This window comes from Lepus europaeus, chromosome 10 (genome assembly GCF_033115175.1).
Source record: "Lepus europaeus isolate LE1 chromosome 10, mLepTim1.pri, whole genome shotgun sequence".
NCBI lineage: Eukaryota > Metazoa > Chordata > Mammalia > Lagomorpha > Leporidae > Lepus > Lepus europaeus.
Genome location: NC_084836.1, coordinates 26,392,241 through 26,418,492, shown reverse-complemented (window position 1 = coordinate 26,418,492; position 26,252 = coordinate 26,392,241). Strand labels below are relative to the sequence as shown.

General features: G+C 39.5%; 1 protein-coding gene across 2 annotated transcripts in view; it reads right to left on the bottom strand.

Moving 5' to 3' along the window:
- Positions 1-26,252, bottom strand: part of CEP83 (centrosomal protein 83) — a 146,600-nt gene that overhangs the window by 10,891 nt on the left and 109,457 nt on the right. For both annotated transcript variants that reach the window (XM_062203118.1, XM_062203119.1), the window contains 3 exons: positions 8,807-8,882; positions 6,146-6,303; positions 3,728-3,857 (listed from right to left, as the gene is read on the bottom strand). In XM_062203118.1, the coding sequence (XP_062059102.1) occupies positions 3,728-3,857; positions 6,146-6,303; positions 8,807-8,882 (364 nt within the window). The remainder of the gene's footprint in view (positions 1-3,727; positions 3,858-6,145; positions 6,304-8,806; positions 8,883-26,252) is intronic.

Genomic DNA, 26,252 nt, shown 5'->3' with positions numbered 1-26,252 from the left:
TGTTTATGACACAGTTTTCTTTTCTTCCAATGATTGTATCAATTTTGAACTTCAAAAAATAAGTGGAAATATATTTCCTCTTTTTCTGTTAGCTGGTAAAGTTAAGATTGTTATTATTTCTTTTTCTTTGTAGGAAGTTTTTAATTAAGGATTACATTTAAAAAATAGACACAAGACTATTCAGATTTCCTAATTCTTCTTCGTTTTGTTAAATGTTCTTAATCAAACTATTTCTTTATAATGTCTCTCAAATTTCTGTACTTTTCATCTGACACATTCTTCATTCTGTTATAGTTCCACTTAAATCCAGCTAGAATACTTCATAGTTTTCTTTTTCTTACCTACCAGTATATATTTTTTTTTTCCTTCAAAATAGCTCTTGTCGTTACCTTCTACCTTCTTTACTATGCTCCTGGTCCCAATTCCAGATGCTTTCTCTCACTTTAAGTTTACTGTATCAGCTTCCTAATGGGTCTCCCTTTCTTCAGGTTTTCTGTCTGGCACAGTGGTTCTCAAACTTTATTGTCTGTACAAATCACCTGGGAGTGACTAACAGTAGCCAGGTCATCCTCACACATTATCTTCTTTCACCAACTAGTTATATGATCATTGAAGGTTAGCAGGGGTCATGGCTTCCATCTCCCCCTTAGCATGCGTACAGCACAATGCTAGGTCACACAACACACTGAGTAAGATACTCTGTAATGTCAAGACTGATTTATCTTTTCTTTTTTTCTCCTGAAAACATCCATTACAGAATCTGCCTAAAAAGGGGAAAAAAATAATATGCATACTCCAATAGATGCCTCTTCATACTTCAACATCGAGTAAGAAATGAGGAACTGATACACAGCGGAGCCATCACTCACAGAAGGGCAATCTCAACTTAAGACTCCTGATCAAGCTGTTTCCAACAAATCAACACAGTAAAACATCATTTATACCAAGGACCCTACCTAAAAACACTCAAAATAACAGCTTTATGCTTAGGATCTTGGAGTTCTTAAAGATACAATATATATACATTCAGATAGCAGTAAGCCATCTCATCTAGCCTGGGGGGTTAAAATTAAGTTGTTACTCTCTAGTTGTAAAAAGTCTTCACAGAAAAACAACTCTAAAGGATTATGTTTTCTAACCTAGGGTTCATCCTTTATGACTTCTCTAAGTCCTACTGTGTAACAAAGTTATGATTCTTGCCATTTAAATAATGAATGTAAAAAGTCTTGCATTGCTATGTATTATATTTGTGTAATCTTATAGTCAAAGTAATATAAAAGCATTATCTTTAACTTGAAGGGAAAGGGTGAGTTAATTTGGTAACTAGTCTGACTTAAAAAATAAGATTTATATGAACCACAGCTATGAGAAAAGCAGAAAGTATATAGAATCATAGAAAGTGGGAAATTAAAGAGTACAGCACAATGGAAAGAACACCAGTCCAGGGGCTGGCGTTGTGGAGTAGCGGTAAAGGTGCCACCTGTTACGCTGGCATCCCATATGGGCGCCCATTCAAGTCCTGGCTGCTCCACTTCCAATCCAGCTTCCTGCTAATAGCCTGGGAAAGGCAGCGAAGTATGGCCCAAGTCCTTGGGCCCCTGCACCCATGTAGGAGACCTGGAAGAAGCTCCTGGCTCCTGGCTTCAGCCTGGCCCAGCCATGGCTGTTGCAGCTATGTGGGGAGTGAACCAGCAAATGGAAGATCTCTTTCTCTCTCCCTCCCTCCCTCTCTGTAACTCTGTCAAGTAAATAAATAAATCTTTAAAAATAAATAAAATTTATAAAAAGAAAAAAGACTACCAGTCCATGAGCAGAAAGGTATAGATTTTAGTCAGGGCTTCAACTCTTATTATCAAGTTATCTTACATACCTACCACTGCAGTTTCCTAATCTGTAAAAACTATCTGAACGCTGAGATCACTTCCAACCCTAAAATTATATATACTTGTATATTTTAATAGTATTTCTATGTCACATTTTTCCACGTTAATTAACATAAAACTATAAGCTCCTAGTGGTGGTGTCTTACACAATGGGACAGATCTCGATCATAATTATTCATGGAGCTGGTACCGTGTCGTAGTGGGTAAAGCCGTCCCCTGCAGTGCCGGCATCCCATATGGGCGCTGGTTAGAGCCTCGGCTGCTCCATTTCCAATCAAGCTCTCTGCTATGGCCTGAGAAAGCAGTAGAAGACGGCCCAAATCCTTGGGCCCCTGCACCCGCATAGGAGACCCAGAAGAAGCTACTGGCTCCTGGCTTCAGATCGTTGTAGCTCCAGCTATTGCGGCCATACGGGGAGTATGGCCTCTGTCTTCAAATAAATAAATAAATCTTTAAAAAATAATTATTCATTAAGTTGACATTAATGGTTTCCCATGATGTAGTCATAATCCACAGATCACATCTTACATAGTGAAATGAAGGGCTGGCATCAAGAAACATTCCTTAACAGAGTGCCAGCTTGAGATCTGACTCCACTTCTGATCCAGTTTCTTAATAAAGTGCCCAGGAAAGCAGCAGATGATGGTCCAAGCGCTTGGGCCCCTGCCACCCATGTGGGAAACCAGGATGGAGTTCCTGCCTTCTGGCTTCAGCATGGCCCAGTCTTGGCTATTGAAGCCATTTGGGGAGTAAACCGGGGACAGAAGATCTCTCTATGCATCTTCCCTTCTCTGTCACTCTGCCTTTCAAATAAATAAATAAATATTTTTTTTAAAAAACTGAAATAAGTATTTACTATGTTCACAGCATTTGACAGGTATTTCAGTAGGAAAAATATTCATCCCTGGTCATGGTACTGATGAAATGTTATATTGTAGGTTTTTAAACTATCATCTCCTCACCTCTTCCTGGTATACATATGATTAGCTGATAATCTCTCTCACCACTGGATGTCACTTTTGCTCCAAGTCAACCCAAACTAACCTCTGGAATTAGAATCTGAGCTCATACTTATCTGTAAAACCTCAAATGGAGACATACTGCATCATGTGTGGGACTCTGTATGTACACACACACATTCTCTATTATGTCCCTCCCCATACTCTAATCCAAGAGAACTACTGAATCACTGCCATAGTACATTATTGACAGGACACACTACATCCCTTGGTTTTGTTGATTAGAAAAATAATTGTAACCTATGGCCTTAAATGCATCATCTGGTCACATTAATTCAATGACACCTTGGACTGTTTTCAAGAAAATAAAGCTTTTAGGTTCTAGAGAAAAGTACGCCTGCAATGGTAAAAGTTAAAAAGGTTCAAGGCTGGGTGAACTATCATGGCTGCTCCCACGTCCCCCTGCTCAGGGCAAGGAGACACTCGCCCCTGTATTTTTGAGTCGGAGACAAAAAAGCCGTTTTAATCACAAAGGAAGTTTTACATATACTGCTTAAGCAAAGTGCAAAGAAGTTCAAACACACAATAATTTACGTGAAGAATGAGTTAAGTAAGACTTATATGGCTTGGCCTGAACACATTATTACTCTGAAAAATACCATCTCTGGGAAAATACAAAATGTCTCTAAACAAAATTAAGAAGAAATTTGCTGAATGATTTAGATTTTCCCCAATTAATCCCCACCAGGTTAACAGCAAAGTGTACTGTTTAAATATCAAATGAAACATATCACTAAAATCTCAGATTCAATTGCAAATTTTATCCCCTTGAAATAGTTAATTATGCTTCACTCCACAGAAATCCCTTTAGTAACAACCACTTGCCTTTTTCTGGGCAATTGCAGCTCTCTGCAGTTTCTCTTTAGCTTGATTATATTTCTTTTCTCTCTCTGCGATATGTTCCTGAAGCTTACTCTTTTCCTTCAGCCACTCCGTGTTCTTCTCATCCATTGTCCTGGCAGATACATGTAGGCAAAAACTCTTAGGCTTAAGTAGACACCATTACAAGCACAAGGAAGCTCACGACCTGCCTGACCACATCCTTTATCCAACCACAGACATTCTTGTATGGCTACAACGATGCTAATACATTGTTACTGAGCACTTATAAAACAGGCACTGTGCTTAGAACAAAATGTACTATGTCATGTATTCTCATTTTTTGGCCTTACAACAAAATACCTAAGACATGCCAGTTATGAGGGAAGGTGGTTTATTCTGGCTCACAGTTTTGGAGGTTCACAACCCCAGATCAGGCATACCCATTGGTTTGGCAAAGTCTGGTGAAGCCAGCAGATGGCAACGGCACAGCTTGTGCAGAATAATGATCATGTGATGACTCAGGGAGCAGAAAGAGAGTCTGGACTCAACTCACACTTTTATAACCAACCGTCACTTGACAACTACCTTCCAAGTGCATGCCATTCATGACCTAAGGACCTCCCACTGTACCCACCTCCTAGACACCATAACTCGATTAAGTTTTCACCTTTCGGTACCATCAACTTATGGCTTTGGGCTTTAACTGTCTAGATGAGTTTGGGAGCCATATCCTATTCAAAGCGTAGCATTTTTCATGAAAAGGCTCAGAGTTAGGTACTGCTGTTACATCCTTTTGGTAGATGTAGAAACTAAGGTTTAGTGTTTATTGTTTTTAATTTAATTTTTTGTTTTATTTTGTTTATTGTTTATTGGCTTAGTGTTTATTGTTGATGAACTGACATCCGGTAAGTGGTAGGAAAACACTTGATAATCAGGTAACTATAAAAATTTGGTCTAATAAAGTTGGTTAAAATCAAGGCTGGTATCAAATCTGAATGCAGTGTACTTTCTGACTACAATAAAATTCATACAGATGATACTTAAGGAAATATATTAATAACTTATATTCCTAAGGTCATTCTGCATACTTTATATGATTTTTAATATCTGTACTACAGGCAGTAAAAATGAGAGCAGCATGGGGCCAGCAACATGGTTAAAGCTGCCACCTGTGATAGCAGCATCCCACATGGGTGCTGCTTCCTGTCCCAGCTGCTCCACTGCCAATCCAGCTCCTTGAGAACAGCCTGGGAAAAGCAGAAGATGGTCCACGTGGGCGGGTCCCTGCCACCCATGTGTTAGGCCTGGTTCAGCCCTTCTGATGTGGGTTGTGGAATAATCCAGAAGATGGAAGACCTCTCTGTCTCACCCTCTCTCTTTCAAATAAATAGATATCTTTTCTTAAGAGAGAGAGAGAGAGAGAGAGAGAGAGAGAGAGAGAGAGAGAGAGAGAGAGAATAACAAATCCTGAGAAGTTAAGATTATTTGCCTAAGGTCTTAAGATAAACCTAGAATGAAAATCATATTCTACTGACCACTAGTCTGGCTATTTTCTTCTTCTACAGGATTCAGAAACCAATAATTAATTACTTCAATTTGCTAACTACACTGTCATTAGAATTCCTAAGTTCATGTCAATCAAATACTTGAGGATTCCAAGATACAAATTTGTTTCTTCTGTTTTTTGTAAAATAAAGAAAAATAAGTTAAAACTCTCAGGACTGTTACAACTTATTTTGGACATATATCTTGCTTATTTCCTTTTCTTGAGATTCAACCCCATATATGAAACCATGGGCAAATCTTAAAATATGAAATAACGGAGAAAATGAAGGAAAAAGGTTTCATGTGGTAGGAAAGTCTTAATAACAAACCTGAAAAGAACAATGTTTTGAAGATTAAAATAAAAGCTTATAATACCAACATATTATAAAGGCAAAGCAAATAAAACAGCACAGTGTTCTGCCAAATCTAAACAAAATCTTAGAGTATACAAAATCTTGAATATTGCCAAAATAATTTTTCCATACCAGTCTCTATACAGTCTACTATTAGCAACTTTCAAATTTTCAAAAAATAAACACCTAAGTTAGTTTTTCAAAGGGAAAATCTAAGAGACTAGTTTTAATTCTAGGAAGTGAGTTCTGTGCATCAAAAATAAAAATAAAAAAGCACAACCAAGCTATTCTATTCCCTGACTTAAATTTCTAAAACAGGAAATATTTGGTTTACTCAATGAATATGGAAGTTTTTCTCTGAGTGTTTTCAGAACACTGTGATCAGGCAGAATTTTAAAAGCTCAATATATAGAAATGTAATTATCAGAGGGTATCTGTAACTTGTTCCTAAAACACATCCAACCTTGGAAGCATATAACACAGAAGAGAAAACAGCTTGTACATAAAAAAGAGCAAACTCTACTTTTCAACTGTCCGTTGTGCTTTTTCAGCTTGGCCTCTTAGATTTTGGCATTCTTGTTTTAATCTCTCCACCATTTCCTTCAGCATTTGGTTTGAATTCAGCAATTCATTCTCTGACTGTGCCAGCGAGGTTACTCGAATCTGCAAACTACTGACTTGCTTAAAAGGCAAGAAAGAACAGGAACGTGAGGTCACTAAACAAACCCAGTAAGTTATGAGAGAAGCCAAGTTCAGTAAGCACCTCCCCTCACAAGTGCCCTACCCAGCAGACATACCTTAAATGAAATCATAAATAGCAGTCAATAAGATCAGTTCCTACTACAACTAAAGACTATAAAAACCACTCTCCTTAAGGAGTCCCCTCTCATCTTCCCCAAATAAGCAGACCAGAAAAGGTGTGTGTTGGGAATGGGGAGACGTGTCAGGAGGAGAGCAGGGACATTAGTGAGGCTCCTGTCACACTAGTCTTCCTCTAGCTTTCTAGGAGAGACAGATTTTAAAAACAAGTCACCCAGGAAAGCAGCTGAAGGAACTGCTTCCCCCCTTTCCGGTATCCTGAGACAAGCACCCCTTCCACGAGTGCTGTAAGAGCAGTCAGCAACTGTTTAAGTGCAGGAAGGATCCTTCGCACACCTTTTCTTTTTCTTTTTAAAGACTCCTTTATTTATTTTTAAAGTCAGAGAGAGACAAAGAGAGACGAAGAGACAGAGCGAGATCTTTCCACCCACTGGTTCACTATCCATATGGCCCCAACAGCCAGGACTGAACCAGGCCAACGCCAGTAGCCAGAAGCCTCATCTGGTTCTCCCACAGAGGTGCAGAGGCCCAAGCAGTTGCGCCATCCTCTGCTGCTTTTCCCAGGCCATTAGCATGCAGCTGGATCAGAAGCAGAGAGCCAGGACACAAACTGGCACATGTGGGTGTACAAGTAGCAGCTTCACCTGCTATGCCATAATGCCACCTTCCGTTCTCAAACTACTTTTAAAAGGTTTCCAAGCAATGGCCTTGATAGCCATTTTTCAAATAATGCCACTCCAGACATTCCTTCATCCAAACTGACTTTTATTTGGGAGTACTTTTTCTCATGAAAAGTAGGTAATTATCTAGTAAAAGATTAACAAGCTGGAAAGAGTCACAGTGCTTCTAAGTTATACTCAAATAAATTTTCATTTAGGACAATTTCATCCATTTCCCTACAAGTAATAAATAATAAAAGTTCTCATTTTTCCTTTAATTCCTTTCACCTCTTTAAGCCTTTCTCTGAGAATTTCAGAGCAGAGAGTCAAAAGACAGGAATCAAAAGAACCCATTATGAGATTCAAGGATCAAAAGAAACAAGTTTCTTCATGCAATAAATTAAATAAATGGGAAATTATCCCATCATTTCCTGATGGTAGCAAAGCCAAGTAAGTTAAGACTCTGTACAGGTACAGAGCAACTGCTTGCCAAATGAAGGAAAACGGTGTGTCTCAGATTTCTGCTTTACAATGAACTCCTCTATGTAGAACTATTCATTCCTTATTTCTAACTCAAGTGGCAAATATTCAGTCTACATTATAGCTGCCCAAACAGGCAACCTCTAACAAGCTTAACATCTCTTCATACCCACAGGATGAAGTAAAGTCCAACACCAACTACACCACATAACTTTCCCTTAGAGTATCAGATATTATGCCATCCTTGTTAAGAATTAAAAACCATAGAGGCCAGCACTGTGGCGCAGGGGGTTAAAGCCCTGGCCTGAAGTGCTATCATCCCACATGGGCACTTGCTCAAGTCCCGGCTGCTCCTCTTCCAATCCAGCTCTCTGCTGTGGCCTGGGAAAGCAGTAGAAGATGGCCCAAGTCCTTAGGGCCCTGCACCCACATGGGAGACCCGGAAGAAGCTCCTGGCTCCTGGCTTTGGATCAGCGCAGCTCTGGCCGTTGCAACCATCTGGGGAGTGAACCAGCAGATGGAAGACCTCTCTCTCTGTCGTTGCCTCTCTTTGTAACTCTTTCAAATAAATAAATCTTTAAAAAAGAATTAGTAACCATAACTATACATGCAAAGGAGCCTGGTTATCTTGAAATACAAAATCTTAAAAATAGAATCTTCATTACTTCATAATTTATAAGAAAAAAACCTTCTAAACAAAAAAATTCAGGAAAGAACACTCTTCCACATTCTAACTTTAAATAAATCTTTCCCGAATCCAAATAACTAATTAAAATATAAATTTACTTCCATAAACAACAACTCTCAAATTTCATAGGGGTACAATAAGGAATACTTCATGGAATAAACACATAAAGTTTTAGATGAATTATTCACACAATTTAAAGCCTGAATGGTATTTATATTAAATTTAAAAAATTCAAAATATCAAAATATTGCCTTTAATTATAATTTCAAAAAACTGTCATGAGCTGCAGCATATATATATATATATGTATATATATATATATATATATATACACACACACATATATATAGAGAGAAAGAAAGCAGCAGCTAGTAAAAGAAATTTACTAAATTAAGGTTTAAACATTTTATCTTTACATATCAACCACTTTAAAATGCTGTCAATTGTAAAACTGATACGTAAAATTACAACAAATGTGCAAAACACAGATTTTTAAAAATACTTAAAGACTAAAGCAAACTGTATGCTAAAATCATACCTGTTTCAAATCAGAATTTTCACTTTTTTCTTTCTCTGCTTTTTCAATATCCACAATTTGTTGTTGAAGTTTTAACCTAAAACCACAACCCAACAAAAGACATTGTTAAGAATCCATGGTTGATTTATTTCACTGGATGAAACGTGAAGCCATCATTTTCCTGATACCAGACATCGTGCTATGCAAAGTAGCAAATGTAACCACAAACAGCTAGACTTAGGGCAGCAAGCTTATGATCAAATACAACTAAAATGCAACACAAGTTACTACTTTCACAATAGGGAAATTTACAAACTATGCCCACAGAGAGGATGAGAAATCAAGTCTATCCCAGGGCATCAGAGAAAACTACATGGAGATTAAAAAGCTGACAGGTAGGTTATGGACGAACATAGTGAACAGGCTGAACAAGTGGTCTCAGTGGAAAAACTGAAAGAATGTGTTGCTAAGGAGTAAGACAGTAGTCCGTTAGAAGAGGTCATCTTATATCTATAAAAAATTTTACAATTTACACAATGCTTTCAGACCCACTTCCACTTTACAAGGCTACAGATTTAAAACGAATACAAGGCACCATACTTTATTCTAGAAAATATTTTATAAGCTTTGTGTCCCTGAGATGGGTGAACACTTAGAAAATATTGCCCCTTTTCAAGGAGAATGATACATCCTGAGCCAGAGCCTTAAAATGCAGAGCACTTCTGGGGACCACATGACTCACCTCATGAGGAAGGCTTTATGCTAATCAGGTTTGGCAGGATAGGGCCCCCAACATCCTACTTCTGAAAATTCTTCACTTAGCTCAAATAGAATTCATCTGGCACTTGTTATTTATAGGCTGGCATTATTAGCATATCTTACCTGCCCAAAATAATATGCTTAATGGGACTATAACACTCTCAGAAAGCTAAGGCTGTGCTTCAATCAATTCAATAAATATTTGTTGATAACCTAAATCGGCATGAGACACTGTCCAGATGACTAGACAACATCACATGGAAAACCCTGCAGATATGACCTATAGCTTTAGACAAACACTGGAAACAAGGCTCCAAATGACTACGACCCCCTGGGTTCCTCCTTTGTTCCTTTGTCAGTACCAACCACATTCTTATTTCACAATTCTGGCTACAGTATCAACTGGCGCATTACACACAATCAATGCTTAAAAATGCTATTAACTTAGTGCTTTAAGGTTACTGAGTTAGTACAGTTTCTTTCTACAAAATCAAGATGATGGAAACAAACAAGAAAACTCTGGGCCCTAGCTTAGGTCCATTTAGAAAACTTGAGTCCCAAGTACATAGTAGATCAGGTCAAGAACTTAGATATATGAGATGCAAGACCCAGTTTAAAAAGCATTGCTGGCCTGAATGCTTTCAAAATAAGTTCCATAAATATGAAGAAAAACAACAGTACCATATATAGAAAAGCTTGAACTAAGGAAACCTATAGTAAAGAGCATCTGCACAGAGCTGGTGCTGTGGCTTAGTGGGTGTAGCTGCTGCCTGGGATGCCAGTATCCCATATGGGCACCGGTTCGAGTCCTGGCTGCTCTAATTTCCATCCAGCTCCGGGCTAATGGCCTGGAAAAGTAGAAGACAGCCCAAGTGTCTGAGCCTCTGCTACCCGCATGGATGACACAAATCAAACTCCTGGGTCCTGAAGCCTGATCCAGCCTGGCTGCTGCAGCCATCTGGGAAGTGAACCAGCACACAGACCATCTTTTTCTGTAAATCTTTCAATATAAATAAATAAACCTTAAAAAACGGAGTATCCGCAAATCATTAAAACAGAAGGATAACATCACCATTATGGGGCAGGTTACAACAGATGACATACACGGCCTTTGTTCATTTTGCTGAAGCAGTTTAGAATCTAATACTGATATTTTTTTTTGGGGGGGGGGGAGCATCCGTCCATGATTTAACATCACTACATTTAGGATTCTAATAGATTGTAGAATTTAACAGATATTATCAGGGATATTTAAGAATAAGACAAATGGGGCCGGCGCTATGGCTTAATAGGCTAATCCTCCACCTTGCGGCGCTGGCACACCAGGTTCTAGTCCCAGTTGGGGCGCAGGATTCTATCCCGGTTGCCCCTCTTCCAGGCCAGCTCTCTGCTATGGCCCGGGAAGGCAGTGGAGGATGGCCCAAGTCTGGGCCCTGCACCCGCATGGGAGACCAGGAGAAGCACCTGGCTCCTGGCTTCGGATCAGCGAGATGCGCCGGCCACAGCGGCCATTGGAGGGTGAACCAACAGCAAAAAGGAAGACCTTTCTCTCTGTCTCTCTCTCTCTCTCTCACTATCCACTCTGCCTGTCAAAAAAAAAAAAAAAAAAAAAAAAGAATAAGACAAATGGTCTTAATCCCACAAACCAAAGAGTTCACTAAAGGAAGATTCCAGGGATCATGGTGCAACAAGTTAGGCCCCTTCTTGCTATACCACATCCTGTACTGGAGCATGGATTTGAGTCAGATCCATTTCCTGCTAATGCACCTGGGAAGGCAGCAGAGGATGGCCCAAACAGGGCCCCTGGCACCCACAGGAATCAAAAGAGAACCTGGGGGCCAGCGCCACGGTGCAGTAGGTTAATCCTCACAGGCACTCAAAAGGTTCTCCATTTCAGGGCACTTCGGTTTTATGTCAGGGACAAACAACTGGCATTTACCACAGAACACCTTAAACCACCACATTCCCTTTTGCTAAGGATAGTTACTGTTGGTATTACCCAGATTCCCACCCCACCCCTGCTTTTGCTATCAGACTGTGTGTCACTTCACCTCCTTCTCCAGCCACCACAGTAGAGAAATATGCATCAGATAACCTCACTGGGCCAGGTGTTGGGTCTCAGCTGGCCACAATGATAAAGTCAGGGACGGACATGTGAATAAGACCCTGATTCTTTTCTAGATTTTTCTAACTTAAGTTGTCAGGTAAGACCTCTGTCCTCTTTAGTCTCAACACATGTCTTTAGAGAAAGCAATAGGAACTGGGCCAATACAGGACACAGAAAAGGAAAGCAGGAGGAGGAAGCCACATTCATATGATCACATTTGAGTTCCTAAGTTCAACCGTCCATGAGAGCAACATAATCGTTGCCCTTTCCACCACTTATCACAGCTAAAACATTCTTGTTTTTGCTTGTAGTTGGAGTTGGGTTGCTCTTATAATCAAAAGTTGAGTACATACTTTATCTTATATAAACTCCTATAGTTGTTAAAAAAGATTTATTTACTTAAGAGGCAGAGTTACAGAGAGAGGAGAGACAGAGAGAGACCTTTCATCTACTAGTTCACTCCCTAAATAGTTGCAACGACCAGGGCTGGCCCAGGTGGAAGCCACGAGCTTCTTCCACGTCTCCCACGTGGGTGCAGGGGCCTAAAGACTTCGGCCGTCCTCTGCTGCTTTCACAGGTGCATTAACAGAGAGCTGCACTGGAAGTGAAGCAGCAGAGACTCCAATCAGCACCCATGTGGGATGCTGGTACTGCATACTACAACTTTAACCTGCTGAGCCACAGCGCTGGGCCCCTCTCCTAAAACTTTCTACATTTACAGGTAACTTTAAAACTTTACAAGCTAAATAAATATATAATGGGGCAGGCTTCGGAAACAGAAAATACTTTCACAAAACTGATTTATTACTCCTGGCACTATGATAAGCTAGTGGTAAAGAAATCATTTTAACTAAGACAAAAAGAACAGTAAATAATTAATGATTCAAAGCATCTGCCAAAGCAGCAATATTTAGCAGATTAATATCTACTTATTCCAGTTATGTGGTTTGTAAATAAATGCTTAATTCTGCTTCATATGATTTATACTTTTCATTTTCTCAGCAAACCTGTTTCTTCACAGATATTCTCTGACCTATAACAAATTCTAAATAAGAGAAGTTACAATTATGATTATTTTAATGAATGATCAAATAGACCTGGTTGATATAGCAGGGCTTATAAATCAGTAAATCAGAACTGTCATTTAAAAAAAAAAAAAAAAACCAACCACAATTGTAAAACACTTTAAAGAAGCCAGGCAAGTCTTGTGAATTGATCCTGCTACATTTTACGGTGGTTACTATGACCTTATTTTAAAATGAGCTGGGGTCAGTTAAACATATGAATGATCTCAAGAGACTGAAGAAGAATCAAGGAGAAATTATCAAACTATCTAATGGAAAAAGAAATGATTTATATTAAAGAAAAGCTAAAGGAATGAAAGCTCTTTTATACAACAAAAACCCAAAACTAAAAAAATCTAAGGGTCAAGTTCATATTGTCTTCAAGTAATGACAGAATGCTGAACATTTTATCACTATGGCAACAGAAACTCAAAGCAGCAGAAGCAGGCTTGAATTCTAACAAAAAAGATCCTAACCAGCCAAATTGTAAGAATATAATAGGATAAAACATTACAGTGAGATTCCTGGGGAAGGCCTCTCTCTCCTTTTTTGGAGACTGTCAAGAAGAGATTTAAGAAAAAAAGAGGGGGCCGGCACTGTGGCGCAGCGGGTTAATGCCCTGGCCTGAAGTGCCCGCATCCCATATGGGCACTGGTTCTAGTCCCGGCTGCTCCTCTTCCAATCCAGCTCTCTGCTATGGCCTTGGAAACAGTAGAAGATGGCCCAAGTCCCTGGGCCCCTGCACCCACATGGGAGACCTGGAAGAAGCTCCTGGCTTTGGATAGGTGCAACTCTGGCCATTGTGGCCATCTGGGGAGTGAATCAGCGGATGGAAGACCTCTCTGTCTCTACCTCTCTAACTCTGTCTTTCAAATAAATAAAATAAATCTTTTAAAAAAAGAGAGAGAGAGAAAACCACCTGTACTAAATAGTTAAAAATGTACCCACCTGGCTGGAGCCGTGGCTCAACAGGCTAATCCTCTGCCTTGTGGCGCCGGCACACCGGGTTCTAGTCCCGGTCAGGGCGCCGGATTCTATCCCGGTTGCCCCTCTTCCAGGCCAGCTCTCTGCTATGGCCCGGGAAGGCAGTGGAGGATGGCCCAAGTCTTTGGGCCCTGCACCCGCATGGGAGACCAGGAGAAGCACCTGGCTCCTGGCTTCAGATCAGTGCAATGCGCTGGCTGCAGCGGCCATTGGAGGGTGAACCAACGGCAAAAAGGAAGATCTTTCTCTCTCTCTCTCTCTCTCTATCCACTCTGTCAAAAAAAAAAAAAAAAAAATACCCACCTATAAGCAGAGATGGGCAAGACTGGCTCTCAAAATCCATTACAGATTGATGACTCACAAGCACAGCCACTAACCAACTAAACTAATAGTTCATAAAACCCGACATAGGCAAATAATACATACACACTATTACCTGAAGTTTTTTTCTTAGTAACGTGGATCAAGAACCTTGTCTGAAAACATAACCTATGGTGGCTGGTATTGCAGGCTAAGCTGCCACCTGCAACACTGGCATCCCATATGAGCACAAGTTCGAGTCTCAGTTACTCCACTTCAATCCAGCTCTCTACTAATGTGCCCAGAAAGAAGATTCTGCCAGCCCTGTGGGAGATGTTGATGCAGTCCCAACCACCTGGCCTTAAGAGAATAAACCAGTAGATATAAAATGTCTCTACCTCTATCGCTGTAACTCTGCCTTTCAAATAAATAAATAAATCTTAAACATATACACATTAGCTACAACTTAATGATTATTTTATTTTTTAAATTCTTATTTATTTTTAATTTATTTGAAAGGCAGAGAGAAACAGAGATCTTCCATCTGCTGGTTCATGCCCCAGATACCTGCAACAGCCACGTATAAGCCAGGCCTCATTCTAGGTATTCCACAAGGGAGGCAGCAACCCAAGTACTTGGGCCCTAACCTGCTGCCTCCCAGGGTACACATTAGCAGGAAGTCTGACTTGGAAGCTGAAGTCAAACTCCAACCCAGGCACTCCAATACAGGATACAAGCATCCCGAGCAGCACTGTAATAGCTATACCAAGTGCCTGCCCCTGAATACGGTGTTTAAAAGCCACTCAAACTCAACTTTAATCTGTACAATTAGAGAAGTCGCTTTTTTTAATTTAAAAAGCAGAAACAGAGCTTCTAAGTACAAAAGGGCCGATGTCTAGTTCCACGTTAGCCATATATTTCATGAAAACAATACACAAAGGGTAACAGATACAGCCTCACAAGCCACACCCTTGCTGTAACTGAAAGAAATGTCCAACTCTCCAAACAGTTCCAGGATAAACAGGGGGGAAAAACCCAACTCTCAGTAAGTGATCTTTCACACTCTTGTCCACAAGTCTATGCAGGCAGTAGGAACTCACTACAACATACTGTAACATGAAGGGACTTATTTCACCCCCTAAAATGAAAAGTTCTTCATTCTGCTAGTTTCCTTTCCTACAAAGAAGTATACTTGAAGAAAACCTCATTTGTCTGTTTATGCTTTTGAGGTCTTCCCCAAAAATACCTTTTCCATCATCATTCATTCCATCTGGGTTGAGATAATATCTCATTATGATTTCCATTTGCATTTCACTGAATCAATATTTCTCAAAAGAAGAAATACAAATGGCCACCAAGTATACAAAAAAATCCTCAACAATACTAACAATCAGCAAAATGCATTCAAAATCACAATGAGATATCAGCTCACCCGGATGGAATGACTATTATTAAAAGGAGAAAAAGTAACAAATGCTGCTGAACATGCACAGAATTATTTTTTTTTTTTAAAGATACCCAAATGGCTACAAAGATCAGGGTTGGGCCAGGCTGAAGCCAGGAGCCAGGAGCTTCCTCCAGGTCTCCCACAGGGGTGCAGGGGCCTAAGCACTTGAGCCATTCTCTGTTACTTTCCCAGGTGCATTAGCAGGGAGCTGGATTGGAAATGAAGCAGCCAAAACTTGAACCAGCACCCATATGGGATCCTGGTATTGCAGGCGGTGGCTTTACCCATTATACCACAGCACCAGCCCTGAAAAGAGAATTCTTATACACTGTTACTGGGAATGTAAATTAGGCCAGTATGGGAAAAAGTATGAACATTACTCAAAAAACTAAAAACAGGAATACCATATGATCCAATAATCCCACTACAGGGTATAAATCTAAAGGAAAGGGTATCAATATGTCAAAGAGCCATCTGTACTCACATTTTCATTGCAGTACCACTCACAACAACCAAGGTATCAACACAACCTGAGTATCTTTTAAAGGATGAATAAAGGAAATGTGGGCTGTGCACACAATGGAATATTACAAAGCCATAAAAGGGAATGAAATCCCATCATGGTTACTCTTACAGGATATTATGTTAAGTGATGTAAGTTGGGAATGGCGCTGTGGCACAGTGGATAAAGCTGCCACCTGCAGGGCCAGCATTCCATATGGACACCAGTTCAAGTCCTGGCTGCTCCACTTCCAATCCAGCTCCCTGTTAATTTGCCTGGGAAAGCAGCAGAGGATATCCAAGTACTTGAGCCTCTGCAACTACCTAGGAGACTCGGAAGAAGTTCCTTGATCTTGGCTTCAGATTGGCACAGTTCCACCTATTGCAGCCTTTTTTTTCTTTTTAAAGATTCATTTATTTGAAAGGCAGAGTTACAGAGAGGCAAAGGCAGAGGCGGGGGGGTGGGGGGTAGATAGGTCTTCCATCTGCTGCTTCACTCCCCAAATGGTGGCAACAGCCAGAGCTGGGCCAATCCGAAACCAGGAGCTTCCTCCTGGTCTTCCATGCACGTGCAGGGGCCCAAACACCTAGGCCAACTTCTACTGCTCTCCCAGGCCATTAGCAGGGAGCTGGAGTAGAAGTGGGGCAGCCAGGACTCGAACTGGCACATACATGGGATGCTGGCACTGCAGGCAGCAGCTCTACCTGCTATGCCACAGCACCAGCCCCAACCATTGCAGCCATTTGATGAGTGAACCACGGATGGAAGATCTTTCTGTCTCTCCCTCACTCACTCTCTGTAACTCTGAATTTCAAATAAACCTTAGTTAAAAAGAGTGATGAAAGTTATATTAAGAAAGACAAGTGATACACGTTCTCATTCATATGTGAACGCTAAAAGAAACTGCTCTCCTAGAAGCAGAGAATGAATAGTGACTACGAGAGGCTGCGAAAGGTGGGTGGGGATGAGGAGGAGAGAGAGGGAGATGGTTAACACTGCACAACTGCATTCACATCAGAGGAGTAAGTTCTAACACTCTATAGCACAGAAAGGTGACTATAATTAACAATAACTTATTACATATTTCAGAATAACTAAGAGGACTTTGTTCTTATCACAAAGAAATGACAAATGTTTCGAGTGATGGATATGCTAATTATGCTTATTTGATCATTATATATTATATACATGTCATGAAAAAATTATACTTCATAAACATGCACAATTATTAAGTGTCAATTAAAAATTTAAAAAAGATCTTCAATTTTGCTCACAAAACAACAATTCTATTTTGTATATAAAGAAGCAATTAAAAAACAAAGTGATTCAAAATTTTAAAATAAGGGAACAGGGCAGACATTTTGCCTATCGGTTAAGATGCCACTTGGGACGGCCACATCCCATATCAGATTGCCTGAGTTCAAGTCCCAGCTCCGCTTCTGCTACAGTTTCCAGCCAACATGTATCCTGGGAAGCAGCAGGTGGCGGCTCAGGTTTCCATATGAGACACCCAGATTGAGTTCCCGGCTGGTGGTTTCAGCTGGAGCCAGTCCTAGCTTTTGGGGGAATTTGAGGAGTGAATCTGTGGTTGGGAGATTTCTCTCTCTTGCTCTTCCTCCCTCTCTCTCCCCTCCCCCTCTCTGCCTTTCAAATAAATAATTTTTTAAAAAACAGAGACAAACGTATAAGAGGCAAACTTAAGCAATAGCAGTAAAGCAGGCCATGTGGCACAGCATGTTAAGCAGCTACTAATGATGCCCACACCCTACACTAGAGTACCATTTTGATTCCTGGCTATCCTGCTTCTGATCCAGCCTCCTAATGCATCCAGGGAAGCAGCAGATAATGGCTCAAGTGCTCAGGCCCCTGCCACCATGTGAGGGAGCTGGATGGTGCCACAGACTCCTCATTTTCTCTTGGCCCCACCCTGGCTGTTTTGGGCATCTGGGGAATGAAGCAGCGAAAGGAAGAGTGTGCATGTGCCTGCTTACTCTGCTTTCCAAATAGATAAAAAGTAAATAAATGAACATTTAAAAATCAGATTACCCAAAGTCCAAGTTATAAGTATTTTTTTAAAAGGAACAAAAGGAGGGCTGGCGCTGTGGTATAATGGGTGAGGCTGTGGTCTGCAATGCCAGCATCCTATATGGGCATTGGCTTGAGTCACGGCTGCTCCACTTCCAATCCAGCTCCCTGCTAATGGCCTGGGAATGCAGTCAAAGATGGCTTGGGCCCCTACACCAGTGTGGAAGACCCAGAGGAAGCTCCTGGCTCTGGGTCAGCCCAGCTCCGGCCATTGCAGCCATTTGGGGAATGAACCAGAGGATGGAAGACCTTTGTCTGTCTTTCTGTCCCCCTTCACCCCCGTGACTCTGCCTTTCAATTAAAAAAATAAATCTTAAAAAAAAAAAAATAAAGGAAGAAACAAACAAATGGAAAACAAAAGCAGTGGCGATACCATGATACCAGACAATGGAGAATTCAAGTAAGAAGAAAAAAAATTCCAAAATCACTTAACACTATAAAGCCACAATTCATAATCAAGAAGTAATTTTTATAAATGTCTATATAGCAATAACACAATGATTGCCTTTATGAAGCAAAATTTTTTTAAAAAATGAGTCACAGAAACAAACTAATGACAACAGGAGACTTCATATACTATTTCTTTATACAATAAAGATCAAGCAGACAAAAAAGCACACACAAGACCTAGACATCACAGGCAGATCTTACAGATACTTTAGACAGATCAACTCCGACTGAAAATTTTCCAACTTCATAATGATGAGAAAGTGATACACATTCAGTAGAAACTATGCTGCACATGGTAAATTTTGATCCTTTCTCCAGGTAGTGAAATTTGTGGTAGTACAACAATCTCTCGTGATGCTATCCAACTCCCTGTCAACCATAGGATCATAAGGGTAAACAACAGGTGCTCTGCAGGATCCTGTGTCCCTAAGTGACAATGTTCAGTAGGTTAGGTAAATGCTTTTCTTTTTTTTTAAAAAAGACTGCTACATTTTTAAGGCAATGCAATCAGGAACAGAGGTGGGACTTAACCACAGGCACTTAGATGAAATACAAGCATCCCAAGCAGCATCTTAGCACTTGGCCAATAAGCAGCCCCTAAATTCATTTTTTCACTTACAATATTTTCTACTTATGATGCGTTTATCTGGACATAATACCCCAGTAAGTTAAGGAGCATCTGTACTTTGTTTTTAAACATGTGCTAATACAGCACTCATAAAAATTGACCAAGTACTATAGGACTAAGACTAGGAGGAGGCAGATGAGGTGTCCACGGTACAACATTTTTAAGAGTACAATAGCTTATGGAAGTGAGCGCCTCCTTAACTTTTGTAACCTGGGTGTTTCACTCATCTCACCACAGTCCTAGACTTGATATATAAGATCATAAAGAAAACATCATTGTGTTGCATACAAATAATACTCTGATTACGATGAAAAATAAAACTAGAAATTATCAAAAATTATCAAATTATATTGATATTTATATTTTTAATTTATAATAATTTATATTATCAAATTATTAATTATCAAAATTAAGGCTCTCCCACCTGAAAATTTAAAAATCTTCTGAACTGAAATATACCCTTTAAATCCATACCTTAAGTCTCAACCCCATGACCATAGCCAGAGACAGGGCCTTTAAAGAGGGAAGGTTAACAGAGGCCAGAAGGGTAAGTTCTGATCTAATATGCCTGTGACCTTCTAAGGAGGAGGAGAAACACCAGGGATGCTCTTGCACACAAACAGGCTGTGAGAGCAAGAAGGGGGCCATCTGCCAGCCCAGGAGAGAGGCCTCAGGAGAAACCAAATGAGCTGACACCTACATCTCAGACTTCTAGACTCAGGAAACAAACGTCTGTTTTTCAAACCCTCAGCCTGCAGTGGTTTGTTATGACAGCCTTAGCAAACCTACATATCTTCTGTCGAACAACTCTTGGAATAAAAGGAAAACAAAAATTGAAATGATAAAATTTATAAAACTTAATGATAATTAATGTATATAATTTATGGGTAAGCACAGAACAATCTTACCAATAAGAATGAATAATAAACACTAAATTCTCAATTCAAAAATAACTAAAAGAACAAAGTAAACTGAAAGAAAGCACAAGGAGCAAAGCACCTTTCTTTAGAAAACTCTAAGAAATGAAAAAGGGCTATCAGACAACTTTATCTGAGCAACCACAGGATTCGAGGTCAGTATGTGAAAACTGTATTTTTGTATGATAGTAATCAACAACTGAAAAAGTGAAATTTCTTTAAAACTCCCTTTATAATAGCATAAAATACATTAAAATTAACAAAAGATGTACATAATGTAAATAATGAAAACTCTGATCAAAGAAATGGAAGTCAATCTAATGGAGAAATATGTCATGAACTGGAAAGACTCAATATTGTAAAATAATCAGTTTCCTCACTGACCTATAAATCATAATCCTCAGCTGACCTATAAATTCAACTCAAAATCATCACAAACGTTTGAATAAAATCACAAGCAAATTTTAAAATTTATATGGAAAGGAAAAGCACCTAGAAAAGCCAAAAGAATCATGACAGTAAGTACAAGGTTAGGATTTGCACTACCAGAATCAAACCTACCATAAGTCTATAATAATCAAGATAGTGTGATATTGGCATAAACAAAAGAAATACAGATCAGCAGAACAGGACAGAGTCCAGAAACAGATCCACACTAATACGGCCAATTAGTTTTCAACAACAGAACCAAGATAATTCAAGGCAAAAAAGAGTCATCAATACATGGTGCTCGAACAAATGGATACCTCCATTAAAAAAAAAAAAAAAGTACACCTGCCATTATTTCATATCATAAAAAAAATACATATTGGACCTTTTTTTTTTTTTTTTGACAGGCAGAGTTAGAGAGATAGAGAGAAAGGTCTTCCTTTTCCGTTGGTTCACCCTCCAATGGCCGCCGCGGCAAGCGCGCCGCGGCCAGTGCACCGCAGCCAGTGCACTGTGCAGATCCAAACCCAGGAGCCAGGTGCTTCTCCTGGTCTCCCATGCGGGTGCAGGGCCCAAGGACTTGGGCCATCCTCCACTGCACTCCCGGGCCACAGCAGAGAACTGGACTGGAAGAGGGGCAACCGGGACAGAATCCGGTGCCCCGACTGGGACTAGAACCTGGTGTGCCAGCGCCGCAGGCGGAGGATTAGCCTATTGAGCCGCGGCGCCGGCCGGTATTGGACCTTAAAACCTAAAAGTGAGAATCAAAAGATTAATCTTTTAGAAGAAAAGCTAAGAGACTTTTTTTTTTAATAGGACCAAGTAGATTTCCTAAAGAGAATGCAAATAGCACAAGCTAGAAAACAAACAATTGATAAAATCGATTTCATGGAAATGAAAACTTTTGCTTTCAATAAACACAAATTAGGTGGAACAAAAGATAAGGCAAAGACTAGGGGAAAAAATCCATAAAATACATATTCAACAAAGAGCTTATATGCAGGACCCACAAACAGCTGTTACAACTCAGCAAGAAAAATGTTTAAATGGGCAAAATATTTGCACATATACTTCACAAAGTACAGTAGCCTCTAAGTACATGGAAAGATGTTCGCCACCACTAGTCATCTGAGAAAATCAAATTAATACCTTAATACCACAATGACATATTAAGCCATTGCTTGTGGTGCCAGCATCCCGTATCTTGGAGTTCTGCTTCAGATCCAATGTGTCTGGGAAGGCAGCAGAAGATGGCTCAAGTACCTGGGCCCCTGCCGCCCACATGGGAGACCAAAATGCAGTTCCTGGATCCTGGTTTTTGCCTGGCCTGGAACTGTTTTGGTCATTTGGAGAGTAAACCAGCGGGTGGAAAGCGTGGAAAATTGATTTCTCTCTTTTTTCCTCTCTCCCTCTCTCTCCCTTTTTCTCTCTCCCCCCATTCCTCTGCCTTTCAAAAAAAAATTTAAAAAAGGAAGTCAAACCATAAAAGAACTGAGCAAGTTAGGAGGATTCAAAATTAGCCAGGGGGCAGGCTTTGTGGCACAGTGGGTGCTCACATCCCATATCTGAGTGCCTGGGATCAAGTCCCACCTGTTTCCAACCCAGCTTCCTGCTACTGGGCCTGGAAAGCAACAGATGTTGGCCCAAGTACTTGGTTTCTTGCCACCCATGTGAGACACCTAGTCCAGCCCTGGCTGTTGCATGCATTGATACAGTGAATCAGATGGTAGAAATGTCTCTCTCCCCCCCATTACCCCAATTAGGCAATAAAAATTGATAATCTTTGTAAACAAATAATAACCAGCTAGAGGACAAAATATAAGGGAAGAAATTACAGCTAAGATGAAATGCTTAGGAATAAACTCAAGAAATGTGTCAAAATTGCATTAAGAAAGCTTTAAAACTTTTTTTAAAAACACAAAAGGAAATTTCAATAAATGGAAATAAATTCTTAGACTAGACAATTCAACATCAGAAAGATGTCATTTTTTTCTTAAGTTAGCTTAAAAACTTAATGCAAAGTATTCTGGGAAGATGGTAGAATACAAACACCAAGAATCAGTTCCCCACCTAGGCAATAATTATAATGGCAGAATCTGTCTGATGTAAATACTTTGGAAATCTAGAGCCAAATGAAGGCTTGCAACTTCTAGGGAAAGGTTTGATTTGTAAATACACTTAATTTCAGCTCCTATCAGAATATCCACACCTGTGGCATCATGGCAGGGAATTCTGTACATATTCCAGGAACAGTTTGCTGCATACACCATGGGAACCAGGGTCAACAAAAAGCTCCACCCTCCAAATATCAGGGGTCTGTGATCCAGCCTGGCTCACACAATGAATGAAAAATCTCTCTCCTCTCCCCTCTCCCCCCTCTCTCTCCCTCCTCTCCTCTTCCTCCTCTCCTCTCTCTGTTGCTCAGCCTTTCAAATAAATAAATCTTTAAAAAATCAACTAAGTATCTTGTATCTGTCACAACAGTCTTTCAGAGGTAAATGAGAAATTAAGACATTCCAAGATAAACAAAAACAGAGAGCTCATTCCCACTAGGTCTGCCCCACAAGAAATGCTCAAGGAAGTCCAACTGTGTAAAATGAAAGGACTTTAGACAGTATGTCTACAGGAAAAAAATACAGATCTCAAGGAAGGGAGGGGAAGAAAAATATACAGATATGTAAGAGTAAATATATGGTCAATTACAAAAGTTAATATTACTGTAACAGGTTACTACTCTACTTTTTTATTTTATATGATGAAACAGGCCAATAGAGGGATTGAACTTTGAGCTTTATCTTATACCATATACAAACATAAATCAAAACAGATAAAATACCTAAATGTAAGACTGAAAACTATAAAACTTTCAGAAGAAAATATGAGACAAAAGCTTTATCAGATTGGATTTGTCACTGATTGCTTGAATATGACACTGAAGTCATAGGTAACAAAAAACAGAAATTGGACTTCTTGAAAATTAAGTTTTGTGCATAAAGAGCTACCTACCATACTAACAGGAGATGTTAGTAATAAACGAAGCTGGGTGTGAGGCACATGAGAACTATGTACTACTTCACAATTTGTTTTGTAAATTTAAAATTATTCTGAAATAGAAATTTTTTAAAAAGGCACTTATCAACAAAGTAAAAAGGCAACCCACAGAATGGGATAAAATATTGGCAAATCATATATTTGATATGGAATCAGTATCTAGAATACATTTATTTAAAAACTTCTAGAACTCCACAATAAAAAATGAACAGATTGAAAAACAGGCAAAGGAATTCAAGTAATCTTTTCTCCAAAGAAGATATACAAATATCCAATAAGCACATGAAAATATGCTATGCCTACAAATCAAAAGTACAATGATATAGTACTACATATCTATTGGGATGTCTAGTATCAAAACAAAACAGAAAAGAATAAGTGTTGGTGAACATGTGGAGAAATTGGGACCCTTGTGCACTGCTGTTAGGAGTGTAAAACGGTACCGCAACTGTAAAAAAAAAAAATATGGCTATTTCTCAAAAAAATAAATAGAATTATCATAACATAAACAGCGATTCCACTTCTGGGTATATGCCAAAAATAACTGAATGCAAAGTCTCTAAGATACATCTGTACTCTCGAGTTCACAGCAGTATTATTCAGAATAGCTAAAATGTGAAATCAACTCAAGTGTCCACGGATGGATAAACAAAATGGTAGTACAGATGAAAGCATTTCCAAAAGTTCTCAGAAAAATAAAATTAAAAATTTATTGTGGTGCAAAAAATGTTGAAATCCATGCATAGTATTTTCTTAATATACATTTTCCATGAATTCTTCCAAGTCCCCTCATATACACACTGGAATATGATTTACTCTTAAAAAGGACAGAAATTGTGACATGAGTGAACACTGAGTGAACTCTGAGGACATCATGCTAAGGGAAATAAGCCAGTCACAAGAAAACATATACTATATGACTCCACTTATATGAGGGATATTCACAGAGTAACCAAAAATCATGGAGCCAGAAAACAGAATGGTGATTGCCAGGGGTTGGGAAGATGATGTTTCTGTATAAAGTCAGTTTTAGGGCTGGCACTGTGGTGCAGGTTAATTCTCCACCTATGGTGCTGGAATCCCATATGAGCGAGGGTTCTAGTCCTGACTGCTCCTCTTCCATCCAGCTATCTGCTATGGCCTGGGAAGGCATTAGAAGAAGGCCCAAGTGCTTAGGCCCCTGGCTCCTGGCTTTGGATCAACTCAACTCCGGCCATTTTGGCCATCTGGGGAATGAACCAGCAGATGGAAGACCTTTTTCTCCGTTTCTTTCTCTATCTGTAACTCTACCTCTCAAAAGAAATAAAATCTTTAAAAAAAATTCAGTTTTACAAGATGGAAAGTGTTCTAGAGATGGATAGTTGTACAACATTAAGAATGTATTCAATGCCAAGGAATTCAATACTTAACGATGAATAAGACAGTAAATTTTATACATATTTTACCATAAGAAAATTGGAATGTGATTCCAATAAAATTACCAACAAACTTTATGGAGACAGACACTGAACTCAAGTTTACATGGAAAATGAAATACGCAAAAATAACTAGAAAAATGCTGAAAAACTACAAGGGTAAAACAGCTTAACCAGAAATGAAAGCATATCATGAAGCCTCTGGGATTAAAATATTCTTGTAGAGTACATGAACAAATCACCAGATCAGTCAAATAGAATAGAAAGTCCAGAAATACATCCAAGTATAGGGAGAAAATTAAAATATCATAAAAGCCGGTGCCACGGCTCACTTGGTTAATCCTCCGCCTGCGGCGCCGGCATCCCATATGGGTGCCAGATTCTGTCCCGGCTGCTCCTCTTCCAGGCCAGCTCTCTGCTGTGGCCCGGGAAGGCAGTGGAGGATGGCCCAAGTGCTTGGGCCCCTGCACCCGCATGGGAGACCAGGAGGAAGCACCTGGCTCCTGGCTTCGGATCGGCGCAGTGACGGCCATAGCGGCCAATTGAGGAGTGAACCAACAGAAGGAAGACTTTTCTCTCTCTCTCACTGTCTGTAATTTTACCTATCAAATAAAAAAAAAAGCATCAACACAAATCATTGGGGCAAAGATACGTTTTTAATAAAATATGGGATAATTGGTTAGCCATTTCAAAAAAAATAAAACTAAATCCATACCTCACAGCATTTGTAAGAATATACTCCAAACACATCAGACATCTAAACATTAGAAATGAAACCACACAAACACAAAGCATTAAACTCCTGTTTAATGTCAGTGGACAAAGAGACTATGACTTAAAATCCAGAAGCAGTAACATTAGTAAATCTGATTATGTAAGAAAAATTTCTGCATGGCAACAAATACCACAAAGTCAAAAGATAACCAACAAAATGAGAGAAAGTATTTGAAGCATATTCCTCACAAATTAAGAATTCTTAAGCAAGAAGGGAAAAATTCCAAAGAAACCAAGGACAACAGGGAAAGACAAATGGACAATTCATACACAAAGATAAAAAATAGACTTAAAACATATCACAAGTTGTTCAACCTCATTGATAACATGAGAAATGAAAATTAAACTATTCTAGGATGAAAAGTAGTATTCACTTGGATGAGAATTCAGCAATACCTAACAAAACTGTACACTAATTCACCTTTTGATCCACCTATTCAATAACTCCCCTGAAGATACACCTCCAGTAACATGAAAATGCATACAGGTACAAGATTATTAGTTATAATCACAAAATATCAGAAACAAATATTCAAACAAAGGAGACTGAGTGAG